This window comes from Ovis aries, chromosome 1 (assembly GCF_016772045.2).
Source record: "Ovis aries strain OAR_USU_Benz2616 breed Rambouillet chromosome 1, ARS-UI_Ramb_v3.0, whole genome shotgun sequence".
NCBI lineage: Eukaryota > Metazoa > Chordata > Mammalia > Artiodactyla > Bovidae > Ovis > Ovis aries.
Window position 1 is genome coordinate 20,208,698 of NC_056054.1, and position 27,990 is coordinate 20,236,687.

Genomic DNA, 27,990 nt, shown 5'->3' on the forward strand with positions numbered 1-27,990 from the left:
AATCTGCCATTTTCTGTCCCTGAACAAGTCTCTGGCGTCCTGAATTCCGTCTTGTTTTTCTCACAGGCTGTGTCCCGTCCGCTGGCCCACCACTCAGGGGAACGATGGCCGCAGAGTCCACAGCCACTGCCGCCATCACCGCGGAGCTGGTTTCCGCCGACAAGTAAGCCGGACCGTGGAGAGCTTGAGGCACTGGCCAGTCCGCAGGGAGGGGGTGGTGGACGGAGGCTCCCTGGGAGGGGCAGACCGGAGGGCTGGAGGACGTGCCTTCCAATGAACAACCGTCGCTATTCGGGAAGGCCCGGACACTGGAGAAGCTCACCTCTTGTAGAGAGTCTTCCCTCAATATCAGTAACGCCGGTCGGCTGGCGCCCCCTGCCCCGCTTTTCGCGGCCGCCATCTTGCCGGGGGCAGCGGCGGCTGTCTCCATTGCCTGCCCCTCTTTCCTCCCCCAGCCCGGGGCTATCGGTGGGGAGGCGGGGCCCAGGCGTGCCGGTGTGCCTTCATGCCCCGGCTATCCCCACACAACTGGTGTGCGCCTCCGGTAGTATTCTCAAACACCTCGGGAAAATAACCAACAGAGATTTGGCGCCAAAAGAAAAAAAAAAAAAACCCTGCACGAGGAAGGAGGCTGGACTGGTGGCTCGGGGTGGGCGGGACCTCTAGGGGGCGGGGTTGTGCGCCAGTGCGTTCGCTTCCCTCCGCGGGCTCTGGAGCAGGGGGCGGGGCCCCGAGGAGGCGGGAAAACTCCATTGTTTGGGGCTGTGCGGCTCGCGGTCCGCCTCGGACTTCCGCGGTGGGTCACCAGGGAGCTTGTTTCCTGCGGACTCCTTGCTCACCTGGTACCCTCGTACCTTCAGCTAGGCCCATTTCTTTTTGTGGTGGAGAGCCTCGTGGTTCTTTTAGATTTTGGCAATGTTGGCAGGGGACTCGATTGCTTGTAGAGGACTTAATCGGGTCGTGAAGCGTCTTTAGCGCTGCGTTGAGGTCTCACTTCTAGCAGCGTTTGGTTGCTACGAGAATGGGCAGTATTATGCGTGAAGTGCAGTAGAATGGAAGATACGATTGCTGTCAAAACGGCACAGTGCCACTCAAGTATTTTTTTGAACAGTGAAGGGAAACGGGACGTTTATTCGAAGAAACAAATTATTAAGTGGCAGAGTCTGGTTAAGTCCTAGTATTTCACGTTTTTATTCCCTCATTTCTCATCCTTCCTTCATCCCCAAACCTTACTTGAGAGGAAATTGCATGAAAATTTAATTAGCTAGCTGGAGAGAACAATAAAGCATTCCTCAGTTAAATTCTTGGAACAATTCAGGGGTAAGGCGTTTAAGGGGGAGGGTGAAGAAAATTAACGTGAGTTTAGACTCTTAAGAATGCACATTATTAAAAAAAATGCACATTATAATTCCAGTTTAACCATTGAAAAAGTAAAAAACACATAACTTTTCAAACCAGTAGAGAGAAAAAAAATGGAATGAGAAATAAACCTTAATTCAGAGTTGACTTTGATACAACTTTCATTGCTTAAGTAGTGAACGTTGGGCCACAGTTTTGTCATCTCTAAAAAGCTTCAATTTGGCCTCTGTTCCCTCATGCCATTTAAACAACATTGGTAAAAATTTATCAATGACTGGCTAAATGTTAAATCAATCCTTGTCCTCACTAGCTTTCTAAATAGTTCTAATTTTTAATGTTTTTATGTTACAGTAGATAAAAGAATATAAGTTTGTAATGTAGTGGTAAGGAGGAATGAGGAAACTTAGGAAGTCTTATGTGGTGCACTGAATTTTAGTTTAGATGTCTTATTATAATTTCTGAGCTACATAATGGTACCTTTAGATGAGAGATGCTAAAGTAAAAATGAGTGGTTTAGCTCAATCTTTAAAGTTCTGGAGTTTGTTGTTTCTGTTTCCATAAGTGTAAGGTTAATCTGTGTTGATGTGAGGCTTATTTTGGTGCTTAGTATTCAGTGTTCTTGCCTGGAGAATCACGTCCTGCGTTCATGGACTGGAATGCCTGATACTGTTAAGATGTTCATACTACCCAAAGAGACCTGTAGATTCAACAGTCTGTCAAAACACCAGTGGCACTTTTTGTAGAAATAGGAAGATGCATCCTAAAAGTCATAAGAAACCTCAAGGGATCCCAAATAGCCAAAACATTTTTTGTTGTTTTTGGCCTTGCCTCGGCCCGGGCCCTTAGCAGTGCGAATGTGAATCCACTGGACCACCAAGGAAAGTGAAAGTGAAGTAGCTCAGTCGTGTCTGACTCTTTGTGACCCCGTAGACTGTAGCCTACCAGGCTCTTCCCTCCATGGGATTCTCCAGGCAAGAATACTGGAGTGGGTTGCCATTTCCTTCTCCAGGGGATCTTCCCAGCTCAGGGATCGAGCCCAGGTCTCCCGCATTGCAGGCAAACGCTTTAACCTCTGAGCCACCAGAGATTCCCTGCTAAAACAGTTTTGAAAAAGAACGAAGTGTAGGGCTCACTTCCTGATTTCAAAACATTGCAAAGCTATAATAATCAAAACAGGGTGGTACTGGCATGATGGAGCAATGGAATGCAATAGTCCAGAAATAAATCCTTGCATATGGTCAAATGATTTTTGTTAAGGGTGCCAAGGTCACTCAGAGAGGACACAACATTCTTTTCACCAAATGGTGTTGGGAAAATGGGATGTATACATGCGGAAGAATGAAATTAGACCCTTATATACAAAAATGAGCTGAAAATGGATAAAAGTTCTAGATATAAGGCCTGAAACTGTAAATTTCCTAGGAGAAAGCATAAGTTGAAGGTTCCATGGGACTTCCCTGGTCGCCCAGTGGCTAAGATTCTGCTTCCAATGCAAGGGGTGTGGATTTGATCCTTGGTCAGGGAACTAGATCTCCACATGCCTCAACTAAGAGTTCACAAAACAAATAAATAAAAATAAATATTAAAAGCCCCATGGAAATTCCCTGGTGGTCCAGTGGTTAGGATTCAGTGGTTTCACTGCAGTGGCCTGGGTCTAGTCCCTGCTTTGGAAACTAGGATCCCTCAAGCCCTACTCCCAACAAGGGTAGTTTTTTGGACTTAGAAACATTACAGATTAGTTTTGTCTGTTTTTGAATGTTATATCTACAGTATGTTATTATATGACCTCTTATACTCAACTTTATGTGAATCATCCACATTACATATTATTTAGTGATTCTTTTTGCTGTGTAGGGGCTCTGCTTTTGAATACTGCACTTTATCTGTTATATCGTAGGTGGGTGCTAAACATGTATTTATTTGTAAGGGTATCTTAAAACTTTTTATGGAGGGACTTCCCTGGTGGTCCAGTGGTTAATACTGCAGGGGGCACAGATTTGATCTCTGGTCAGGGAACTAAGATCTTGCACGCCAAGTGGTGCAGCCAAAAAAAAAAAAAAAAAAAAAACGAAAACTAGACAGATGATGTCTATGATGACTAGGAGCCAAGAAAACTGGATTCTCTTTCTGGCTAGCATGGTGGACCTCAGTTTTCCCATTTGTAAAATAGTGGCAGTAATGGGGAAGATTCTGTAAGGAAATTTCCTTTTAGGAAAATTTGTGAAGCAGTTTTTTCTGTCCTACTTATAGGCATAGTGAAAGTGTTAGTCCCTCAGTCATGTCTAATTCTTTGTGACCCCATGGACTGCAGCCTGCCAAGCTCATCTGTCAATGGAATTCTCCAGGCAAGAATACTGGAGTGGGTAACCATTCCTTTCTCCAGGGGATCTTCCTGACCCAGAGATCGAACCTAGGCCTCCTGCACTGCAGGCAGATTCTTTACCATCGGAGCCACCAAGGATTCCCTGTATTTGTTGAGCATTTGTTTTATATAATAAGGAGACAGAAAAGATCTCTGCTCTTAAATGGAGACTACTGGGATAGAGACCATAAATATGTATATTAGAGAATATCAGTGATAAAGTGCTATGCAAATAATTACTTTACCTTCACCTAGTTTAAAGAGATGTGAGGTAACTGGGTGGTTATTTTAGATTGGGCAATCTGGAATGGCCACAAAGAGATGAATGACCAGGAGCCAGCTGGTCATGAATGAAGTTTCCATTCATGAATAGGAGAGAGTGTTTATGCAGGTACAGGTAGGTTGATGGTTTCGGTGGTTGAGGGAGACTTCCTGTCTAATGGTGTCTATTTGCTCAATGAGGTGTGAAGCAAGACCTGCTTAGAAGTAAGGGAGAATGGAATACGGTGTAGGAGATTTGAGGAGAGAAATAGTTGCTTTGGATACTTGGAAGACATATTTTAGGGAATGTAGTAGGATTGCCGGTTTTGTCCTTGTTTCAGATTTTGGGGCCAAGAATTTAAAGAGTGCAGTCAGTGCTTTTGTTTTCTTAAATGTGCATTCAGCTGCTTTTCTGGAGCAGACACAGAATAGACAGCTAGAGAGCTGAAACCACTTCTTGTGGAACTTAAAAGTTCCCTAGAAGAAAGGCCTTCTTCACAGAGCGAGAGTTTACGATAAGGAAAAAAATCTTGACAATCAAGACAGTTGGAGATTCCCCCCCTCTCCCCCCATGTCTAGCAGCTACCTGTTTGGTCTCTTGGTGCTTGTATTCCTTCGATAGAGCACCTTCTCCTCTGCATTCAAACGTCCCAAGGTGGATGCTTGTAAAAACATTTTCTCTGTGATATATCTGTTCAGTTGCTTTCTTTGCTTCTTCCTTTTCATAGCCAGGCTTCTTTAGGGAAGAGTCTGCATTTCTACTGTCCCATTTTTTCCCCTTCTATTTGCTTATGCATTTAACAGATGTATTCAACATATATTTTAATATGTTGGGTTTCAGAGATACAAAGATGAGTAAGATACTGGTTTTGAGTCAACAGATCACAGTCTAACTGGACAGCTATGTTCTGAGAATATACACATTTGTCCATCCCGTCTCAGTTGAGCTGCTTTCCTTCATGTCATTTAAACAGCATTGCTAAAGGTAATCATTGTCCAAATGCTGAAGTAGACCTTATCATTCTTAGCTTCCTGATTAGGTCTTTCTAGTACCTTTTTGCTGCCTCTGATACCAGGTACTCCCTCTTTAATTTTGTTTTCTTTTGATGCTGCCTCTAATTCTTCCTATCTTTTGGTTCTTTCATTGTTAATGATTGCTAGCATCTTTTGATTCCTTATGTGCCAAGCATTGAACTAAGCACTTCGTGAACATTCTCATTTAATTTTCAAAACAAATCTTGTGAGATGGGTACTGTTAATAGTTGAGGAAACTTAGGTACTTCACATGATGAGTGGCAAAGTCACTTGTCCTTAATCCTACCCTTAGTGATTCAGAATTGGTTACTTTAACAGATATTGATTGGATACCAGGCTTTGTGCTTGGTTGTAGAATACAGTTTAGGATAAGACAGACATGGTTTCTCAGATCTTAATCCAGTTGGAGAAAACAGAAAGTCAGTAGGCAGTTAGAATATAGCATGGGTTATGATTGGTGTTATGTATAGATTAGAAAATCATTTGTGTAATTGGGTAAGTTACTACTCTGGAAAATAGGATATTGACACATACAACAAGGTGTTTTGTGTGTGTGTGAGAGAGGATTAAATGATAATGTAATAGGTACTGCTCTATGACAGATGTTTGCTCTGAATTGGCCCATTGAATGTTACCCGTTTCCCTGGTGGTCCAGGACTTCCCTGGTAGCTCAGACGGTAAAGCATCTGCTTATAGTGCGAGAGACCCAGCTTCAATCCCTGGGTTGGGAAGATCTCCTGGAGAAGGAAATGGCAACCCACTCCAGTTCTTGCCTGGAAAATCCCATGGACGGAGGAGCCTGGTAGGCTACAGTCCATAGGGTCGCAAAGAGTTGGACACGACTGAGCCACTTTCACTTTCACCAGTGGGCAAGACTCTACTCTCCCAATGCAGGAGGCCTGGGTTCTGGTCAGGGAACTAGATTCCACATGCTACAATTTAAGAGTTTGCTTGCTGCAACTAAAGATCCCTCATGCTGCAGCTAAGACTCAGTGCAGCCAAATAAATATGTTTTTTTTTTTTTTAAAAAACCAACCAACCAACTCGTAATATGTACCCACAGTTCTCACTAATGAATCCTGTTCTTGTACCATATTTTGCTCGGATAGTGCTTAGTTTCCCAATCCCAGAAATAAAAATTCCAGATTCACCCTCCCTCCTTTCCCAGTTTCTAAACAGTCACCAATATTTAGCAATTTGGTGTTTTGTAGCTTAGAGGGCCAGTTAGGAGAAAGTGATGTGGTGGTGGGGATTGAAGTGAATTCTCCCTGACAGTGCTAGGTCACTGTTCAACTTCAGTTATTGCGGAGAATGTATGCCACAGTGGCAGATATTTTTGATATTTAAAATATTATTTCTTTGACTAGGGCATACATTTCTGGTTCAAAATCCAGAAGACGGGAGTATACAGTGAAATGTTAATTAAACCTTATTAGCATTTTCTCCTTACAGTCCACCAGTGTTCGTAATTTTATTATGTATCCCTCAGTGATAACTTTTGGGCTTCCCTGGTGGCCCAGTGGTAAAGAACCCACCTGCCGGTGCAGGAGATGCAGGTTCAATCCCTGGGTGGGGAAGATCCCTGGAAATGGAAATGGCAACCCACGCCAGCGTTCTTGCCTGGGAAATAAATGGACAGAGGAGCCTGGCAGACTACAGTTCATGGGGTTGCAAAGAGTTGAACACGACTTAGCGACTAAACAACAATAACACCAATGATACCTAATCATATAAGAGCAGATTGTATGTAGTTATTCTACATTATTGTACAAATGGTAGCACGCTTGATAGATTTCTGACCACTTTATTAGCAATGTATCTTGGAGATGATTACTCCTCAGGATGTAATTTCCTCATTAGGGCATAGTTTTCCTTTTTTTAATTTTTTAAATGGCTGCATTTTATTCTATTCTGTAGCTGTCTCATAACAGGTTTCCTGTTGGTGGATACTTGAATTCTATCCAGAATTTAATTATTACAAATGATGCTTTAGTGAATAACCTTGTAAACCATGGACTTCTCTATAGGATAAATTCTACAAGTGGAACTGCTGGATCAAAGAGTGTTCACTTGTTATTTTTAATAGATACTGCCAAATAGACCTGCATAGATGTTTTGTAAATTTAAACTTCTATTAATAATACATATTTAAACTTAGCAATTGGTTAGTGTGCAGTACTTATACAGCAGTACATGCAGAGCCTTGCTGAGGTTGTTAGTTGAAGCCTGACCTGGAGCATGACCCTTTTGGATACCCTCACGTCCCTCCTTTTGATTCCCGGGTAGCTCAGACGGTAAAGCGTCTGCCTGCAATGCTGGATACCTGGGTTTGATCCCTGGGTCAGGAAGATTCCCTGGAGAAGGCAACCCACTCCAGTACTCTTGCCTGGAAAATCCCATGGATGGAGTAGCCTGGTAGGCTATGGTCCATGGGGTCGCAAAGAGTCGGAAGCGTTTGAGCGACTTCACTTTTAGCAATATATGGGAACAATTGTTTCTCTTACATTCTTGTCTTTGAATATTTGATGGGTAGAAAAATGTTTTCTCATTGTAGTTTTGTATTTCTCTGAAGAATGTGAGCGCGTATTCAGATGTTTGAGCTCTTTGTGTTTCATTTTCTGTGAATATGTTTATATCCTTTCATCTTTTCCTGCTGGACCTTTTTCTTTTTGATTATAATACTCTATATAATTTGGTAAGTTAACCTTTTGTGAAATGAATTAGATGGAGTAGAATTTATCAAGCTTCTATATTTCTGAATTTAAAAAGGCCTCCTTCAGAGGAATTACATAGTAATTCTGCCATGGTTTTCGTTAGTAATTTTTGGTTTAACAGTTTACATAACAATTTTTCAAGAGAAGCAGAAATCCAGATTTTTTATGTGCTATCTTAATAGTTTTAAATGTAGTAGCTACTGTAATTAACATTAAAAAAATAATTGTGGATAAACATGTCTGTGGCTCAGATAAGACATGAACATTAGTGTATAATTTTTTTCCTAATCTGGTGATTGTTACATTGTGGTCCCCAAACCAGGAGTAGCATCACCTAGAAGATTGTTAGAAATGCAAATTCCTGGACCTCATAGTAGATCCACTGAACCAGAACTCTAGGGTTGGGACTCAACAATCTGTTTAATTCATGTAGACTGAAGTTTGAAGAATCTCTGCTTTAATTATGCCTTTTCTTCTGACTGTACTACTATGGCTTTGATTGGTTCATGCCCTTTTTGTCTAAGCTGCTAAGTAAGAATAGAAGTAAGTTTATCACTGCTGACCTGCCTCTTGAGAAACCTGTATGCAGGTTAGGAAGCAACAGTTAGAACTGGACATGGAACAACAGACTGGTTCCAAATAGGAAAAGGAGTACATCAAGGCTGTATGTTGTCACCCTGTTTATTTAACTTATATGTAGAGTACATCAGGAGAATCACTGGAGGAAACACAAGCTGGAATCAAGATTGCCGGGAGAAATATCAATAACCTCAGATATGCAGATGACACCACCCTTATGGCAGAAAGTGAAGAAGAACTAAAAAGCCTCTTGATGAAAGTGAAAGAGGAGAGTGAAAAAGTTGGCTTAAAGCTCAACATACAGAAAACTAAGATCATGGTATCCGGTCCCATCATTTCATGGCAAATAGATGGGGAAACAGTGTCAGACTTTATTTTGCGGGCCTCCAAAATCACTGCAGATGGTGATTGTAGCTATGAAATTAAAAGACACTTACTCCTTGGAAGGAAAGTTATGACCAACCTAGATAGCATATTAAAAAGCAGAGACATCACTTTGTCCACAAAGGTCCGTAGTCAAGGCTATGGTTTATCCAGTGGTCATGTATGAATGTGAGAGTTGGACTGTGAAGAAAGCTGAGCGCCGAAGAATTGATGTTTTTGAACTGTGGTGTTGGAGAAGACTCTTGAGAGTCCCTTGGATGGCAAGGAGATCCAACCAGTCCATCCTAAAAGAGATCAGTCCTGGGTGTTCATCGGAAAGACTGATGCTGAAGCTGAAACTCCAATACTTTGGCCACCTGATGTGAAGCGCTGACTCATTTGAAAAGACCCTGATGCTGGGAGGGATTGAGGGCAGGAAGAGAAGGGGACAACAGGATGAGATGATTGAATGGCATCACTGACTCAATGGACATGGGTTTGGGTAAACTCTGGGAGTTGGTGATGGACAGGGAGGCCTGGCGTACTGCGGTTCGTGGGGTCGCAAAGAGTCGGACACGACTGAGCAACTGAACTGAACTGATAACCATTTTTTTCTGATTTTATCCACTTCAAACTTTTGTACCACAGGGTATGTAAGAAGTAAATTTGATGATACTACACATTCAGTGCCTCAGCTTGATAAAAATGTGAAGACTTAGGTTGGCATCAAAACTAAATGATCTGTTTCTAGCATTGTTCCTAGGAAGTGGGGATACGAAAAAGTAGGGTGAAGGACAGTTAAAAGGTAAAGTTCAGGTAATTCCTTGGCGGTTCAGTGGTTAGGACTCCACACTTTCACTGCTGTGGTCCCTGGTTCAATCCCTGGTCTAGGAACTAGAGTCCTGCAAGCTATGCTGTGTGGCCCGGTCCCCGCCTTTCCCCACCCCACCACTCCCCCCCAACCCCACCAAAGATGTAAGCATAAAAACTGAGAGTAAACATTTGGGAATGAAGAAATTTGACATTACTCTGACATTTCTGTTTTACATTACAAAAACCCATCTCTTGCATATTGAAATTGAAAGTCTGGTCCTTCAGTCACAGGTAATTTGAGAAGCTCTGTGCTAGAATTAGAATAATCCGTTAGTGAAAGAAGCTATTTGAAGGTAATTAGCTATGTCAGGGGCTTCCCCTGGTGGCTCAGTGGTAAAGAATTCACCTGTCAATGCAGATTCAATTCCTGGATCTTGAAGATCCCCTGGAGAAGGAAATGGCAACCCACTCCAGTATTCTTGCCTGAGAAATTCCATGGACAGAGGAACCTGGCAAGGCTACAGTCCATGAGGTCACAAAAAGAGTTTGACATGACTTGACAACTAAACAACAGCAAGCTATGACAGGAAGTATTTGTAGGTAAGGATCCTGGGCCATTCCAGGGTTCTGGTCAGATCGTTTGCCGCTTACCCTGCAGCTGAACACGTTAGCTTTTAAATTGTGCTTTTTTTCCTGTCATTGTGAAGTCTGCTTATTTTCAACCCCATTTCCCTGCCCACCTCCCCTCCCCAGGACTTTTCATCAAACTCGTAAACCAATATAATATTTATAAAAGGTTTAGGAGTTTCTAGCAAAGATACTGGATCCTGTTGAAGGTAATTGACAACTTTTCATCTCTAAAGCATTTTCTAAGACTCAGATTCCAATATGGTTAGCCCTTGTTTAATCTCTTCCGCTTTTTCCAAATTGTCCTCTTTGCTTTTTTTTCGGCGGGTGGGGGTGCGGGTTGGCGTTGGCACCTGTGGCTTGTGGGATTTTAGTTCCCCCATTTGGGCCTTTGGCAGTGATGGGGCGAATCCTAACCGCTGGATAGCCAAGGAATTACCTGTGTTCTCTGCTTTAACTTTTGTTGGAGGTTAATTCTGATGCTTAGCATACAGTAGATACTTAGTAAAATGTCTGTTGAATTTGATTTTTGAATTAATACATTTATTGAATTGAGTAAGCTATTTTTTAGTTCATTTGTTTTGTCCATATTGTGTATATTACTGTTTTCATAAACTTGGTGTGCTAAATAAGAAAGTCCAAGTATGAAAAATTAATTGACTCATTCTGTTTGTGTGTATATTTTAACCTTTGGAGGAGTTAAAAACACAACTTTGTGTTCTTTCATACTCCTAGCTGTCTTGCTGCATGTACTTCAGTTCTAATATATGGCTTCTGAGGTGTTTAGTAGTAAAGTTTTCTGTTTTCCCACTGTTCTTTTTCTCCATTTCATCACAGCTAACAGCATTCTCTGCTCTCATTTGAGATGTAACAGTCCTTGGTTTAAACTCTGGTGTGCTTTGGGGGCACAGTTAAAGATGATATATATCCTTAATTGGATATTTCCTTTGGGATATAGGTGAAAACTGATGATAGACTAGGTAACAAAGGCAAGTATTTAAGTTAATACCGAGTGAATAGTGTCAGTGTATAGCATTCCTAGTAATAACTTAAGTCAACCCTTTTCTTGAAACCTACCTAAGGTTTAACTGTATGATGGTAAAGAGAGGGTAAATTCTTCTTTCCCTTTATTTATCAATTTTCAAAATAATGCAGTGGTCACCCATCATTTTCCAAAGATGACTAATGAGTTTTTTTGTTTGTTTATGTTATTGAGAACTCATGGATTTAAACATATTTGGAGTTTTCCAGTCAATTGCAGCTATAATCTTTTAAAAAATATTTAAAATTTTATATTGCAGTATAGTTGATTAACAGTGTGTTAGTTTCAGGTGTACAGCAAAGTGATTCAGTTATACATATACGTGTATCTATTCTTTTTCGAGTCTTTTTCCCATTTAGGTTATTACAAAATATTGAGCATATTTTCCTATACTACACAGCAGGTCCTTTTTGGTTATTCAGTTAGTATCTGTGTGTGTGTTATATTTATTTGGCTGCTTTGGGTCTTGGTTGCACTGCGTGGGCTCTTAGATCATCATTGCGGCTTGAGGGATCTTTCAGCTATGGCTTGTGAACTCTTAGTTGGGACATTCGGGATCTAGTTCCCTGACCAGGGATCGAACCCGGGCCCCTTATTGGGAGCTTGGAGTCTTACCCACTGGGCCATCAGGGAAGTCCCTATTATCTTTGATGTTCACATGGTCCCTTCTTTTGGCCAGTGAGATGTTATTGAGGTTGGCTCCTAAGTGTGCTTTGGTAATATTTTTGTAAATACGAAACATCAAATTTATAGAGAAGCTGAAAAAGTACCAAGAACTCTTCTTGCTTTACTCTGGACTCCCCGCCTTCCCTTTAGCATGACTGTTAGTAGATAGGATCCTAAATAACAGCTAGATAGAGTTTTGCTGCCTGCTGTCATGATACTGCCCCAGATTCACCTGTGTACTTCTCCAACACTGTTTCAGATCAGTTACATCTCAATGGATTCTTGGTTCCTTTTAGTGGGAAATGGATTTTCAGGAGCACAGTCTAGGCTCTAGGGGCTGCTGAGTTGGTCATTATTTCTAGACTTTTTCAGTAAACACAACTATGAAATATTTTTAAGATATTTATTAGTACTTCCCCCCCCCAAATGAATGTTCTGGGAAACTTTGCTTTTTCCTTTTTAAAAAAAATAAAAGTTATTTTTAGTGAGCAGTAAACTCAAATCTAGGATGTAACTGTCTTGTTCATTATATCAGTAGTATCACGTAGCAAATAAGCATTCAACAGTTACTTGAATGAATAAACGTTAAATTTGATAATTTAAATAAATGTTATGTAAGATCTGAATATATTGGACATTTAATAAATAGCTCTTTTTATGACTTTATGTTTTTAAATTTCTAGTCTTAAAATAGCCTTTCATTTTTACTTTTTTTCCCCTTAATTTTTCTTTAGAATTGAAGAAGATGCCCCTGCTCCTTCCACTTCTGCAGATAAAGTGGAGAGGTATGATTATTTCAATGCTGTGATTTGATTTATATCTAGAACATAGACTTAAGAGCTATGTAACTTGAGGGCAGTTTGTTTTATCATCTTTAATAGGTAACGAGTGAGAGTGAATAAGTGTTAAAGTATTTGTTCAATTTAAAGTACGGAGTCCTGACAGTGACGTCATCAGGTTTTTTTGTATTTGATTAAAATATTTGAATTTTTAAAGTTGTTTAATTCTCCTTAATTGGTACACAGTATGCCTGGCAAATGCTAGCTTATTCTTTGTTTGAATACGTCTACTGATTGAGATCTCAGTTTTGTAAGGTTGCCATTTTCAACTTTGTTGTTAATTCTAGTTGAAAGTTTTAAATTTTATATTGGGTGCACATGTATTTCCATGTAACTTCTGCATCTTGATGTGACCACAGTTCTTAACCAGAGGAAGCATAATAATTGGAAAGTTTATCCAAAAGGTAAATGCCTGAGTTGCATTCCTGGAGATTTCATTTGTTAAGCTTTGAGTGTATGAGTGTTTTAGAAAACTTCCTGGTAGTCTTAAGCTCACTTACGTTGAAAATTATTGTTCTAAATTCTGTCTAATCCTTCTGCAAGATATATGCACATCTTTTGGGGTTTTTTTAAGAGTCTTAAGTTTTTCTTTTTTTTTGTTTTCATCGTTTTATGTTTTTTACATTGTGGTCTTAAATTCCTTTGTTATTTTGGTTACTTAAACTATGTCTTCTACAAATACTATCTAATGATTTGTGAGTTAGTCTCGTTTTTTGGGTGAAAGGAGTACTGCTCAGGATTGATCCTAAACACATTCACATAACTTTTAGAGAGTTAATCTTGGTATATACCATGATATTAAATTTTTGGACTGAGCATAAGGTGTAAATGTAGCTAGGCTATTTAACCCCTGGGACACTGCTGATAGGTAATATTATAGACATTTATGATCTTTGAAGGAGTATGATAATTGATTCTGAGAGAAACATGAAGGATAGTTGGGAAAAACATGAAGAGTCTCATAAATTGGTAACAACTGACCTGAAATGGTTACTTACTACTGCCCAGCAACTATAGCATGTTTCCCTGGCCAAGTTGTTCTTCTATTCTGCTGAGCAACTTTTTCTTAACATTTAATACCATCACCTGTCTTCTTGCACTTGATGAGTTTACTTGTTTAAAAAATTTTTTTGATCAGTGAATAAGCAATAGGCAGGGAATTTTTTTAAAATTATTTTTTAGTTGAAGGGTAATAGCTTTACAGAATTTTGTTGGTTTCTGCCAAACCTCAACATGAATCAGCCATAGGTATACATATGTCCCCTCCCTCTAGAACCTCCCTCCTGTCTCCCTCCCCATCCCATCCTTCTAGGTTGTTACAGAGTCCCTGTTCAGTTACTTTATCTTAAATCTGTACGCATACATTCTTTTCTTTTGGATATGGGTCCCTGCTCTTATTCAGAGGTTCTCAAAAGTATAGTGTAGTTTATATACCCTTGGTATCCCCAAGACCCTTTGAGAGATTCTGCAAGATCAAAACTGTTTTTGTAATTGGAAGAACATTTGCCTTTTTGACTGTGTTGACATTGATACTGATGGTGAAAAGGCAATGAATGGTGGATAAACTTACTGGCCCTTTATTTAACATAAGTCAAGGCAGTATAAGTAGTTCACTACCAGTTTCACTTAGAAAGTAACACAAGCTAATAAATTTATTCTCAGTCCTTCACTAAATGATTTTATAATCTGTGTGACAAAATGTGAAGTATGAATGCTACTTCTGCATACTCTGGTAGGTAAGATGATTGTCTTTAGGAAAAGCACTTGTGTGGCCATTTGAATTAATCAGATTTTTCTTTGTGGACATGGGGACAGGGGAGGAGAGGGTGAGATATATGGAAAGAGTAAAATAGATAGCCAATGGGAATTTGCTGTATGGCTAAGGAAACTCAAACGGGCTCTGTATCACCCTAGAGGGGTGGGATGGGGAGGGAGATGGGAGGGAGGTTCAAAAGGGAGGGGATATATGTATACCTGATTCATGTTGATTCATGATGAGGTTTGATAGAAAAACAGCAAGATTCTGTAAAGCAATTAGCCTTCAATGAAAAATAAATAAATTAAAAATAATTAAAATTTTAATGGAATTCTGGATTTGAAAGGAAGACCAACAGACAAACTGATTATGCAGACTTTGTAGTGAGCTTTTGTAGTGATAGATTGTGGGTTAGCGAGGCCTTGCCAGAGCAGTTGAGAGGTTTAAGGAAATAAAATACTATGGTTTAAATGTAGCAGGTATTCAAAAAATGTTGATTTTAAAAGTATATGACACCTGAAAGGAAATCTTTTTTCTTGCAGTCTGGATGTGGATAGTGAAGCTAAGAAACTATTGGGATTAGGACAGAAACATCTGGTAATGGGTGATATTCCTGCAGCTGTCAATGCCTTCCAGGAAGCAGCTAGTCTTTTGTAAGTACTGTATTACATTCCTAATAAACTTGAGTCATAAAAAGTTGTTTAATGGGAAAAAGAATGAAAAGCAAGAGTTTAAAAAGATTTATTTTTCATGTATGAGCTTATTCCTATAACTATAAAACTCACATATAACTGAGCAGTTTTAGCCTTTGATTTTCCTGAGTTAATGAAATTTGTTTTCTGTTGATCACTAACTAATTTGTCCCAGTTCGGGGACTTGTTCCAATTTTAACAGTGGAAGTGTGTTTGTTTTTTAAACGTATTTTTTATTTGAAGTGGAGTTGATTTACAATGTTACATTAATTTCTGCTGTATATCAGAGTGACTCAGTTACACGGATATATACATTTTTAAAAATTCTTTTCCCTTAAGTATATATCCCAGGGTACTGAATATGCCTGTATAGTAGGACTGTGTTTATTCTAATGCTTGAAGTTCTGCATCCAGGGGAAGTCCATAATCCCAAGCAAGGCATGGTTTGTCACCCTCTCACTAATGCTGTTAGTAGCCAGCATTTTTCATAGATTCTTAGCACCTTTGTTATCTGTACAATTTCTTGAATATTGGTAGTTGACCACCAGGTGGCCATGTATATCTGTATCTTGAGGGAGCAGGTTAGCCTTAGTGCCTCAAGAGTGATGTAGTTTAGCCAAAGACTTTAATGTACTTTATACAGTGAGAAAAAGTGTCTTACTTGTTTTCTCAAAAATAACATTACCAATAGCAGTTGAAGTCAGTCATGCATGCTCATTAGTTGATAACATTATATTCAGTGGAATTGAAATCTTCCTTATGAAAGAGATGCTTATAATAAAGCTGGGTTTCAGGTTTGAGGCTCACTGATTAAGTCTTTGGCTTCTTCATTCCTTTTATTCAGTCAGTCAGGGTTATATTAGTGTATTTTTTTCCTAACCTTTCCTCCCTCTAGAACAGAATCTTATTCCTGGTTCCCTGTTGATTCTTGTTGATTTATTGGCCTCTGGCCTCTCTGTCATCATCTGGGCCTGAAGAGCTGAGGTTCTGGTATTCAGTGTTGTGCTAAGGGTAGGATCCAGGTTTCATCTGATGCTAAGTAATTAGGTGTTTCTATATAAAAACCTTACATTGTAAAATGTTAAAATTAAATTTTTAAGATTGAGCACATAAAAACACACTTCTTAGCTTTTTCCTTCCAGATTCCTGAAAAGTTTGTTTTCTCACTGTCCTGCCATTAAGGGTATTTGAGGAGAATTTGAGATGCATTCTTCTAATCTAACAGACTTCCCTTAAACATGACCTTCATCACTATAGCTTTTATGCTTAGTTGCCCTCGTTACTCTTACTAAGACTCTTAGGCTATTAGTTGACCTGACTTAGCATGATTTCTGCAGATCCTTTACCCCATAAAAGCTAGTCTCTCTACTCCACATAAAGTACTTCCTCCTTCCCATTTATCATACTTGTGATTTTTCCTCTGCTGCTTCCATGTTTATAGGTATTAATAGCTAAACTTGGTGTATATATATTGCTATCTGTATTTCTAAGCATTATTTTGAGTGATTTTATATACGTTAACTTAATTAGTTCTTGCAGTGGATCTAAGCGGTTCTTAACATTTCCATTTTATAAATGCGAAAACTAAGGCATTGTGAGATTAAGTTAACTGCTAAAGTTTAAAGTTAGAGGCAGGATTTGAATCTAGGCAGTCAGGCTCTGAAGAATGTTAACTCTTTATCATGATGCCTTTACATGAACTTGATTCATGCTTTAGTCCCAGCCAAAGGCCATCTAACTCCTAACAATATTCAGGCTTATATTGACCCCTATCTTTTATCAGGAGAAATATCTACTGATAGCTTGGATCTTAGATTATATATTTTAATTGTAGCAAATAGATGTCTTTTTAGAATATATATTATATTTAATTATATAATGTATATTATATATCTAAATATATAATTATATATACTATATAGATGAAGAACTGGTAACATTAACTTATTCATTGTTCTTAAAATCCCTTGAACCTTGAGTTCAAGAGGAAGGGAGAGTATTGGTTTCCTAGAAGGATGTGTTACAGAAGAAACAATATTTTATGGCTAAAGAATTAGAAAAAATAGAAATTTAATTCAGATCCTAGCTGATTTATTCTCTTTTTAGAGGTAAGAAGTATGGAGAGACAGCTAATGAATGTGGAGAAGCCTTCTTTTTTTATGGGAAATCGCTTTTGGAGTTGGCAAGGTATGTCTTTCAAGCTAAGTTTAAAGTAAGATGTTTGTATCATAATGATTTATTTAAAAACTTTTAAGTTTCTTTGTTAAGATTATTTACTAGCCTTGAGATTTAACAGGAACTGAGTGAGACTGGTTTTACTTGGGGTTTAAAAGGGAGGATGAAAAATTGATGGGTTGTTTTTGCTTCTCTTTTTCTTTTTTTGGTTGTGTTGCACAGTTTGTGGGATCTTAGTTCCCTGACCAGAGATTGAACCTTCGCCCTCAGCAGTGGAAAGTGTGGAGTTTTAACCACTGAACCTCCAGGGAATTCCCTTGATGGGAGTTTTGAAAGGCACTTAAAAGAGTAAAGTTATACTTAAGTTTTTACTTTTGCAGTTATTAGAAGCAGAGATCTTTCCATTAGTGAATAGTCAGTAACTTACCAAGTCTAGTTTAGAGCGGGAACCTTTAAAAACACTCAGTTAGCCCAGAACAATCATCCATAATAAGGACGGACGGAAGGACAATTTGGAAACACTTGGCACGTGAAAATGTCTTAAGATAAAAAACAGAATCATCTCTGGATAAGGAGTTGGAAAGTTGTTGTGGTAGTCCACCAGAATTTATTAACCAGAATAAAATATATTGAGGGTACACAGAATAGCAGATAATTTGTAATCTATTTAATCTGTCACTTTTGCTAAGCTTTCTAATTTTGTAAAGTAGTCTAAGGATTTGTCATGAAAATCTTGCCAGCATGTTTTTGGCCATCTAGAAACATACAGGTGGATGAGAAGTTTGGGAAACATGGCCCTTTTGGTAAGGGTTATCAGTGCTTTTTCAGATGGCTGGATAAAGGGTATGTTCATTGTCTTCAGTGCTCTTAAAACCATAGTTTATATTCATTTTGATCATTGCTTTTCTTTCATGAGTGCTTATAGTTCATATTCCCTGTACTTACTCTTCTGTTGCTTTTATAATACAGGACTAAGTTTCTCTCTTAAAAAGACTGTTAGGTTCTAGCCATGATACCTTTAGTGCTTTCTCCTTTTGTTCTGCTAGAATGGAGAATGGTGTATTGGGAAATGCCCTGGAAGGTGTGCATGTGGAAGAGGAGGAAGGAGAAAAAACAGAAGAAGAATCTCTGGTAGAAAATAATGATAACATAGATGGTATGTGGAGTTGCATGTGACATTCAAGAGATGCGACGTATATTTCTTGTGTAAAAGCGATGGAAATAGGACTCTCCTTATTTTGAATAGTCTCTCATGAGGCTACACCTGCATCTAGTGGAGACTGTGGGGGAGGTCTCAGTGAAACTGATGATAGACTTTTTTAAGGGGATAACTTAATTTCCTAAATAAATCTGGTTATTTAAATTGGTAGTCTAAGTATGAAAATAACCTAAAATATTTTTCTGATGTAAATTTTTAAAAGTTTTTGCAGCTCAGTTATTTTAATGGCTGGGCTTTGGGGGCCCTTTTACATTTTTTGGTTCTAAGAAAATTAAATGTTAATTTCTAATCTGGGTTTTGCTGCTAGAGTTTTACATATCAGATCTATTATATATATATATATATATAGTGTTGAGAGGAGAATGTAAAGCTTGGCATCTCTTACCTAACTGATAATTAGAATGCTCAAGTGAAATAATACCTAATTTAAGGAGCTTGGGTTTGTTTTGCAGTAAGTTGCTCTGCTAGTTGGGATTTTTCCTTTGCTTTTCTCAAAGGGGCAGGTAATTTGTAGGCCGTCTGCTAAAACATAAGCCAGGCTGTTTGAGGGTTTAAAGGGAATGTATTTTTAGTTTCCATTTATGCCTTTATCATTAAACTCGAAGACATGTTTATGCTTCATGTTCTTTAACCATGTAGAGGAAGCAAGGGAAGAGTTGAGAGAACAGGTTTATGACGCCATGGGAGAAAAAGAAGCCCCAAAAACAGAAGACAAGTCTCTGGTAAAGCCTGAAATGGATAAAGAACAGGAAACTGAAATGGAGAAGGGTGCAAGAGAAGATATGGATATTGGTGAGCCTGCAGAGGAACTACAGGAGAAAGTTAAATCAGCTCCAGATCAGTTAACTGAAACCACTGAAGAGGGAAAAGGAGCAGCGGCACCAGAAGGATTGAGTGAAGCTGAAGTCATTTCTAAGAAGCCAGATCAGGAAATACCGGGTGCTGAGGAAGGAAAATCAGTTTCTGAAACTGACGTCCAAGAAGAGTGCAGAGAAAGAGGGGGTCAGGGAGAAGTAATTGTGAGCATAGAGGAGAAACCAAAAGAAGCTTTGAAAGAACAACCTGTTGTGACTCTAGAAAAGCAGGGCACTCCAGTGGAGATAGAAGCAGTCAAGCCAGTGGATATGGGTGGGGATGAGCCAAAGGAGCAGGTAGCTGCCTCTGAAAGTGAACCAGGAAAGGCCATTCTTGAGCAGTTGGTGGGGCAAGAATTGCCTTCTGCCGAAGAGTCACCGGAGGTGACAACACAGGCTGCAGATGCCTCAGCTGCAGAAGCCGGATCAGAAGTCTCTGAGAAGCCTGGCGGGCAGGATACAGTTCTGCCTCAGGATGGTGCAGTCAATGGACTGTCAGCTGCAGGGGATCACGCCTCCACTAAACTGCAGACTACTGCAGAAGGACTGATAGGAACAAAAGATGGCTCAGGACTAGAGAAGGTCAGGGCAGAGTTGGTTCCTAGCCAGGAGACTAAGCTGGCTGTAGAAGAGTCTGAGGCAGCCGGAGATGGGGTGGAGACTGAGGTGCCCCAGGGGGCTACTGAGCACTCCCCTGAAGACAAAGTTAAGATAGCTGCTAATGAAGAAGCACAAGACAAAGAAGAACAGATGAAAGAGGGTGAAGGTAACCGGGACATACAAGAGCTACAGTGGGTGGAGTACATTCTGGATTTGACTCACTAATCATGGGTGAAAGTCAGCCTTCCATTCAGAATTTTCCGTCTGCCTTTGGATTAGGAAAGGGCTAAATGAAAATGGGAGTGGTTTAAGAAGGTGGTGATAAGTTGAGCAAGTTAAAAGCAAGTCTTCTTTAGCTGGCTTATAGACTAACGCTTTTACTAATTGCAAAATAGGCCTTTCTGAGATTTGGCTAGCTATCAGTAACTTGTTGCACTCTACTAGCCAACAAAGGTGGGTGGTGGGGTGGAGTAGGTAGGGAAATAGTGTGCTAGGCTGGCAGAGAATGCTGAATGGATGTTCACTTGCATGCCTCTGGATTTTTAAATTTGCTGTTCACATGGTTCCTTTTTTTCTGCTTTAGGAAGCAGGATTAAAGCAGTAGAATCCACTGAATTGATGCACTTAAGCAGGCATGCCATTTAAGTGAAGGCAGTTTACCCTTGAATGTTTTATCACCAGAGTGAAAGAATTCTGGTAATTTTTACTTTCAGTCTTCAGGAAGTGTTTAGAGGCTTATTCACGTTAGTTAAATGAGCCCCCTCCAAAAGCTAATTGAAAACTCTTGCAGCTTTCCCTCCTCATTTCATGCTTGCTTTGGCTGCTAAACTGACTTTTTTGTTACTTAGAATGTTATGAAGTGTGAATGCTTTGTATCGTATCATTGGTCTAATTATGATTCCATTTCATCAAGATGTATAAGCCTCTAATTAGCAACTACATGATTGGCACGTCTGACTTGAGTTGTACTATCATTTGAGGATTCTGCTGTGTCTGTAAGATTTATCTAACGTTGGTATTAATAACCACAGGTATAGTCCAATTAATCGTTAATACTTTATACACACACACATTACTTAATTATGACTACTTTGAGTTTTCTTACGTTTGAGATGTTCAAAGACCCATTATCAATATCTGCAGCTAATTCTGGTTAACTTCCTTCTACCTGTGTGCAAGTCCTTGTACTCCAGCCAGCACAAGCATGGTGACCAGAAATGAATTGGCTAAATGGTAGCACCATTGGGGTGCTCACTGGGCTTGAGGAGAGTGTATGTAAAAAGCACAGAACTCAATTCCTCAGTTTTAAAAAACCTCTCATGTCTTAATCTTTAGAGTTTCTCACATACATTACTTTACTTTTAATTCCAAAATACAGTCCTATGTAGTAGATAGTAGTATTCCAGTTATAGTGATGAGGAAATGGATGGTTAGGGGTTACGTGACTTGTTTGGGGTCAAACAGTAAATCATAGGACCAGAATATGACCCTAGATCTGATGTGAATGTGTTCTTCCCAGAATACCTCACACTGAGGAAGGCAATTTTAATCCCTTCCTTTAACCCACTTTTTGTCGGAAATGCATGTGGTAGCACTAGCCTGCAGAAATCTTGGAAGAGGTTTTCTCTTAAAACCCCTTGAAGAGGTATTTAAGAGTCATCTGCTTTGCACAGCTCTCTTGCCACATTGTTCTGAAGACGCTCTAAGATGAGAGAAATGGTATCTATAAAACGTTTCCCTTTCTCTGAAGGATGACATACTACAAAAAAAATTCCATTTTCAAACAAACTTAGAAAATAAACAGATCTCTTAACTGAGGCCTTCAGTGCATTTCTATTAATACCTGGGTACAGACTACCAGGTTGAAAAATAGTGGCTTTCTCATTAACCTAGCTCTTTTCCACCATGAAGGTAATGCAGATTCCTCAAGAGAAACAAGTATTTTTCTCAGACCATTATAAGAATTTTAATTTAAAAATTTGATGTAAAACTCCAAATATCTAGACATCTTATGCCAAAATAGATGCCACTTTCTAGCATGCTGGTACGAGTTGAACAGATACCAGATAAATAAGAATATAGAAGAGCAACATTTTGTCAAATTTTCCTGCAAGTTGGGAAGATAAGGTGTTTGGTTTTTTTAATATTGTGAGAAATACACGCCATCTGCTTTACCTGTTATGTGTTCTGGTGGAGGATGGGTGTCATCATCAAAGTCAACATCTAGCCTAACATTAGGGAGCTAAGTATACAAACCACTTTGAAATTTGGGCATGGCAAGGTACTGGTATGTGGTGGTGAGTACTTACATTTCAGAAGCACCAAATTACATGGTCAACAGGAGGAAAGAGAGGTACCTGATAAAACAGTGTTTGCTATAGAGGTTAATTACAATTAACTTGTAACTTTAACTGGTTCTTAGGACTTTAGTTTGTCCTAATTTATACGACTTTTCTGTGCCTATTTCCATCCTAAAAAAATATTGGTAGACAGATAAAAGTTCTTTAACCTGACTTCATGGCTCTAATGCCTAATTTTCAGTTAGACAGTATTTGAGCTCTTCTGATGGTGTTAAGTACTTAATGAAAGATGGCAGAAATAGGCACATTATACCCATTTCATGAATTGTTTGAACCCAAGTGTCTAGAGCTATTTATCAGCAGCCTGTCCTAGCAGGCAGTTAACTTGTATTTGTCAGTATGATGAAATGTGGTGGTGGTATGGTTGTAGATTATGGTACTGGAAAGTCAAATAACATGGTACTGCTCACTCAAATTCTGTGCATGCTAGAGCTGGCTGGAGTGCGGCATGCTCATTGGTGAGGACTGGTGAGGGCTGTGCTTCTCTCCACGGCTGTGTTGTGGGAAAGCATCCTCTTGAGCATCCTTGCTTCAAATGGACTGGAGTAATTTAACTGGTATTTTCTTGGCCTTATTAGTATTAACTGACAGTTGGCTTAAAGAACCCAGGAATACTGTCTGAGGCCGCCAACTGACTCTGGTTGAGTAGATGGGAGTTTCTAGCCAGTGAATTAAAGTCAGTAGTTAAATTCTTTTGATCTGAACTGTGCAGGTTGACTTTTAGAAGATAAACACAGCCTGTTGGTCATTGAAGGTCTGAATTATTTAAGATTATGCTAAGTCTGGATTAGACTCGAGTTAGACTGTTAACCACTGACTTTATTATTTATATCCAGTTCAAATGTTACTCGATTTGGCTTGAATCTGGCCTGTCCTACCCCAGAATATAGGTCATTTGACATGTTTATTGGAATCTCTGACTTGTCCTGTCATCTTTGTCTGTTATGTTTAGTATTCTCAATACTGAAGAATTTTTGCTTGCAGAAACCGAGGGCTCAGAAGAGGAGGATAAAGAAAATGACAAGGCTGAAGAAACACTAAATGATTCAGCTCTTGAAAACAAGGTGAATTATTATTTGCTGAGTATTATCTCCTTTCTTACTGTAGGACTATGGTTTACTAGTGTCGGCATGATTATTATAGTCATTTCTTAGTAGGGTTTGGGGACCCTTTGTTCGTGCTGAGAATAGGCAGATCCATTTGATCCTAGGGGTTCTGTTAATTAGGACAGGACCCATTGCTAACTGTCACTTTGATTTGTAATCAAAGATGCCTGTCTTGTACTTCTGCCTAACACCAATGATTTGGATATACTTTAGTCCCTTCAAGAAAATGAAGAGGAGGAGATTGGGAACCTAGAGCTTGCCTGGGATATGCTGGATTTAGCAAAGATCATTTTTAAAAGGTAAAACTCTTGGTGCTTTTAGGCTTAGGTTGGGAGTTTGGGGGTTGAAAACAAAACAGGCTTGGTCAGATGTTATTAAGGTTTCTAAACTTTCCTTCTTTTAGGCAAGACACGAAGGAGGCTCAGCTTTATGCTGCACAGGCACATCTTAAACTTGGAGAAGTTAGTGTTGAATCTGGTAATACATTTTCTATTTTACTCTCTAACGCAGTTTCCCCCCCATGCCTTAACCTTCTTCTAATTCCTTAAAATCCAGCTCAATTGATCATAAATTATGGGCAGTTAGTTTTGAGTGGACAGTAGGTGTTTTGGGTTCGTTATGGTTCCTAGAACAATGAGTAGTCTTTTAAATGATACTCTAAATGAAAGTCTCTTGGTAGGTTGTTTTTCTTTTGGCTGCGCTGTGCAGCATGCGGGATATTAGTTCCCTGATTAGGGTTGGACCCATGGCCCCCTTGCATTGGGAGTGCAGAGTCCTAATCACTGGCTTGCCAGGGAACCTCCCTCCCAGTAGCTTTTTTAAGTTGTCCAAGGGTCCTGGAGATACTACAAAGAAAAGTGAAATATATATAACATGGGAAAACATTTCTGCAGAATTTCTGGAATTGTAGAAGTTCTGTATATTAAATGTACATTTGCTTGCTGTTTTTCTCTTCAATAGAGAATTACCTCCAAGCTGTGGAGGAGTTCCAGGCTTGCCTAAACCTGCAGGAACAGTATCTGGAAGCCCATGATCGGCTCCTTGCAGAGACTCACTACCAGCTGGGCTTGGCCTACGGGTACAACTCTCAGTATGATGAAGCAGTGGCTCAGTTCAGCAGATCTATTGAAGTTATTGAGAAGAGAATGGGTGAGTATGCGTTGGCTGTTTGCACAATAACTATGATGGATCCAGTATTGACAGGTTTTTTTTCTTTTTTTTAAAAGGTTCCTTTTGTGTTATCTATTACTTACTGATCACTTCAGTCTTTTCTTTCTAGCTGTACTAAATGAGCAGATGAAGGAGGCTGAAGGATCACCTTCTGAATATGAGAAAGAAATTGAGGAGCTGAAGGAGCTGCTCCCTGAAATTAGAGAGAAGATAGAAGATGCAAAGGAGTCCCAGCATAGTGGGAATGTAGCTGAACTGGCTCTGAAAGCAACTCTGGTTCGTTTGGTTTCCTTGTAGAGTTTTGATAGTCACACATTTGATTTTTTTGAAGGCCCTTTTATCATGGTACCTAGTGTCCATTTGGTAGGAATCTTTCTCATGACTTGGTTTCCAGGGATTTGGATGTCAGAAGTCATATATGATTTCCTCTCAAATAGTAAATACAGTGCTTAAGACAGTGTGCTCTGGAGCCAGACTGTGGGTTTGAATTCTTTCTCAGCTACTTACTGTGTGACCATGGGTCTGAGTAGAGAGGGTGGGTGATGTTGCTACCATATGGAGGCCACTAGTATTTGAAGTCTTATTAATCAGTTGCTTGTAGGTAGGTGAGCCTGGTGGGTTCTATCCTGGGACCCACTTGGGTTTGTCGTTTCTCACAGGTGGAGAGCTCTACTTCAGGTTTCACTCCTAGTGGCGGAAGCTCTTCAGTTTCCATGGTGGGTATTCAGGTGATTTTTGTCAGTTATTATGAGGCCTCAGTGTATATTTCATATATAGCAGTACATTGGTAACAAAGGTTTCTTTTTTGCCAGATTGCCAGTAGAAAGCCAACAGATGGTGCTTCCTCATCAAATTGTGTTACTGATATTTCCCACCTTGTCAGAAAGAAGGTAAATCTATATGTGGTCATTTCTTTTCTATATTCTTCCTACGTTGCATTTCCCTCCCTCCAAATGATACATGAGAATTACCTTTCACATAAACATCCCTAATACTTGGTGCAATAAGACGTCTGTTTTTGGACTTCCCTGGTGGTTCAGTGGCTAAGACTCCAAGCTTACATTGTTGCGGGCCTGAGTTTGATCCTGGTCAGGGAACTGGATCCCATATGTCACAACTAGGACCTAGTGCAGCCAAAAGAAATATATATGTCTTCTGGCAACACTCCTGGTCTATTTTAGCCCAAGGGATGTTAGGAAAGCTGATGAGGATGTCTAGTCAGATCATCCCATCTTGGGAAGCTGGCAGGTTTACAGTAGTCATTCAGCAGCAGACCTCCTTAAACTTGTGAAGGAGCCTTCACTCTTATTTTGCTTCCTGACTCAACTGTAGAAATTCAGATTTGTGGGTTGGTCACTGTTGTCTATTCCTCATCCCTATCCTTTCTCTTCATCTTTGAAGAGACTGAACTGGTATGTTTAGGCATACCAGTCTTCTTCTGCAGAGGACAGGCTGTGGCTCAGGAGACCCTTAGAACTGTGAATCCTGGTGTTCGTGATCTTTGCACCATAGGGAAGAAGCATGTGTTACAAAATTGTTTTATAATTGTCCTTTTAAAGACAGTAAGCACATTTGTGAAGCTTTCACAATTATTTATATGTTTATAGAGGAAACCAGAGGAAGAGAGCCCCCGGAAAGATGATGCAAAGAAAGCCAAACAAGAGCCGGAGGTGAATGGAGGCAGTGGGGACACAATTTCCAGTGGAACCGAAGTTTCCGAAAACATGGAGGAGGAGGTGGGCAGTTAAGCAGGGTTTGGACTCTTGCCTCATTTCCCTTGTTCTCAGGGACTGGGGAAACCAATGCATGTTCCCCAACTTGATCCTCTTTGGATTATTTGATTACTTTCATAAAAACAATGAGGTTGTACAGGAAACAGTTTGGTTATGAAATGTAAGATGTCTCATTGTCAAATACATACCACAGGTCCCCCTCTAATGAATGTGTGAGAAAACGCTTGATTGCCAAGACCATTCAGTCACTTTTGCTTGCTCCTCTGTCAGCCTTATTACAGAGAAGTTAGGAAATGGCTGTATACTTATGATCACTTTTAGTGTAGAGAGCAAAGCAGAATTTAAGGGACTGTGTTGTTCCTCTGACTGAGGCCAACTCAGTTGTGTAAGAAAGAATGGCTTAAAGTAGGGTCACTTATGCCCAGGCTCCCTGTTTATCTTCCAGGCTGAGAATAAAGCTGAAAGCCGGGCAGCAGTGGAGGGGACAGTGGAGGCCGGAGCTACAGTTGAAAGCACTGCATGTTAAGAGAGGGAGCAGAGCCTTCCTCCTAATGGAAAGTGTTTTTGTATATAATGTATTTTTTCACTTTTTGGGGATTCTTTTTGTATAACTTCAATAAAGATTGTAAGCAAAGGTTGAGGCTTCGATGATTTTTTTCCCCTTAAATATTGGCTTAATCTGTGCCCCTTGGAGCACTCTGGGTTTTATACAGTGGCCAAAGGTTTTTGTGTTTTTTTCCTCCTCTGTATTGATCTCTGTTGGAAGTTCTAATCCAGATTCCTGTCTAGTGTGGAGGTGATGAAATCAAGCATGGCTGCAGGCCCTTATCTTCCAGTGGTGCTATATCTTCTCCATTATAAATACTCCGAACCTGGGCTGTCTTGCAAATTGAGTGGTGCTCTCCCTGGACAGGGCCTATAAAACAAGACTTAGTGAAGATCTTGTTCTTTGGTGCTGATACTGTTCGATGGACTTTGTGAGCTAATAACAGCTATGCCAGGCCTTGGGTAGCACCTTGGTATCCACCTGGTCTCCAATTAGGGCCATAATCCTGTCCTGGGAAAAACTGAAGAAAATTTGGGGCAAGGGAGCGGGCAGGGGGAGTGATCCTTGAGGAAAACTGTTGTGCTAACTGTATAAAATTGAGCTTGCAAGTGGCTGAGGGACTGACTGTACACTTTGGATGTGGTTGGAAGAATCTGTGGGGAGAACTGGCTGGTTGAGTTACATTGTTATATTTGAACCTTCCTGTACAGAAAATAGCAACAGTTGGAACTGTTACCTGTCCACAGTTTTGAATTCTTAAATAAAGATGCTAAAATGCCTCTGGACTTGTGTTTAAAGAGTGGGATCCTGGGCTGCCTGGAGCATTTCAGTGGGATGTCGGGTTGAAAGGTGGAAACTAGCTCAGCAATTCTGGCTGCCCAGTCCAGGGGTGCTGGTACTTAGGCCACTGGTACTAATGTCATCCCATTGGGCCCTTGCTCATGTCCAGGGTGCAGAGCCAGTGTCAGATCTGTGACTTGGCTGCCTCTGAGCTGACCTTTAATAAACTGCTTTATATCAGGCAGGATCTGAACTTCAGTCAGTGCCTGCCCTCTACTACCTAATGGGATTTGGTAATTCCAACACTCACAGGGCTGCTTTGCTGCACTGGACAGATA

The 27,990-nt window shown here is 39.9% G+C and overlaps 1 protein-coding gene across 3 annotated transcripts; it reads left to right on the forward strand.

Annotated features, from left to right (window-relative positions):
* NASP (nuclear autoantigenic sperm protein) lies at window positions 1-27,651 on the forward strand. Of its 3 annotated transcripts, none has more exons than XM_060405905.1 (15): window positions 1-163; window positions 12,556-12,606; window positions 14,959-15,069; window positions 17,215-17,295; window positions 18,330-18,439; window positions 19,142-20,122; window positions 23,301-23,380; window positions 23,636-23,721; window positions 23,826-23,899; window positions 24,383-24,571; window positions 24,702-24,868; window positions 25,252-25,320; window positions 25,405-25,482; window positions 26,200-26,328; window positions 26,771-27,651. In XM_060405905.1, the coding sequence occupies exons 1-15, from the start codon at window positions 105-107 to the stop codon at window positions 26,849-26,851; spliced, it is 2,346 nt and encodes a 781-aa protein (XP_060261888.1). In that variant the 5' UTR covers window positions 1-104; the 3' UTR covers window positions 26,852-27,651. The 3 variants fall into 3 exon arrangements, with proteins under 3 accessions (XP_060261888.1, XP_027825097.1, XP_027825102.1); XM_027969296.2 differs by having other exon boundaries at window positions 25,252-25,308; XM_027969301.2 differs by lacking the exon at window positions 19,142-20,122 and having other exon boundaries at window positions 25,252-25,308.
* The last annotated feature ends 339 nt before the right edge of the window (window positions 27,652-27,990 follow it).

Coding starts and splice junctions, on each gene's coding strand:
- NASP (XM_060405905.1), top strand. CDS start 105: ATGGCCGCAGAGTCCACAGCCACTGCCGCCATCACCGCGGAGCTGGTT. Junction 12,607..14,958: donor TCTGCAGATAAAGTGGAGAG/GTATGATTATTT, acceptor TTTTTCTTGCAG/TCTGGATGTGGATAGTGAAG. Junction 17,296..18,329: donor TCGCTTTTGGAGTTGGCAAG/GTATGTCTTTCA, acceptor TTGTTCTGCTAG/AATGGAGAATGGTGTATTGG.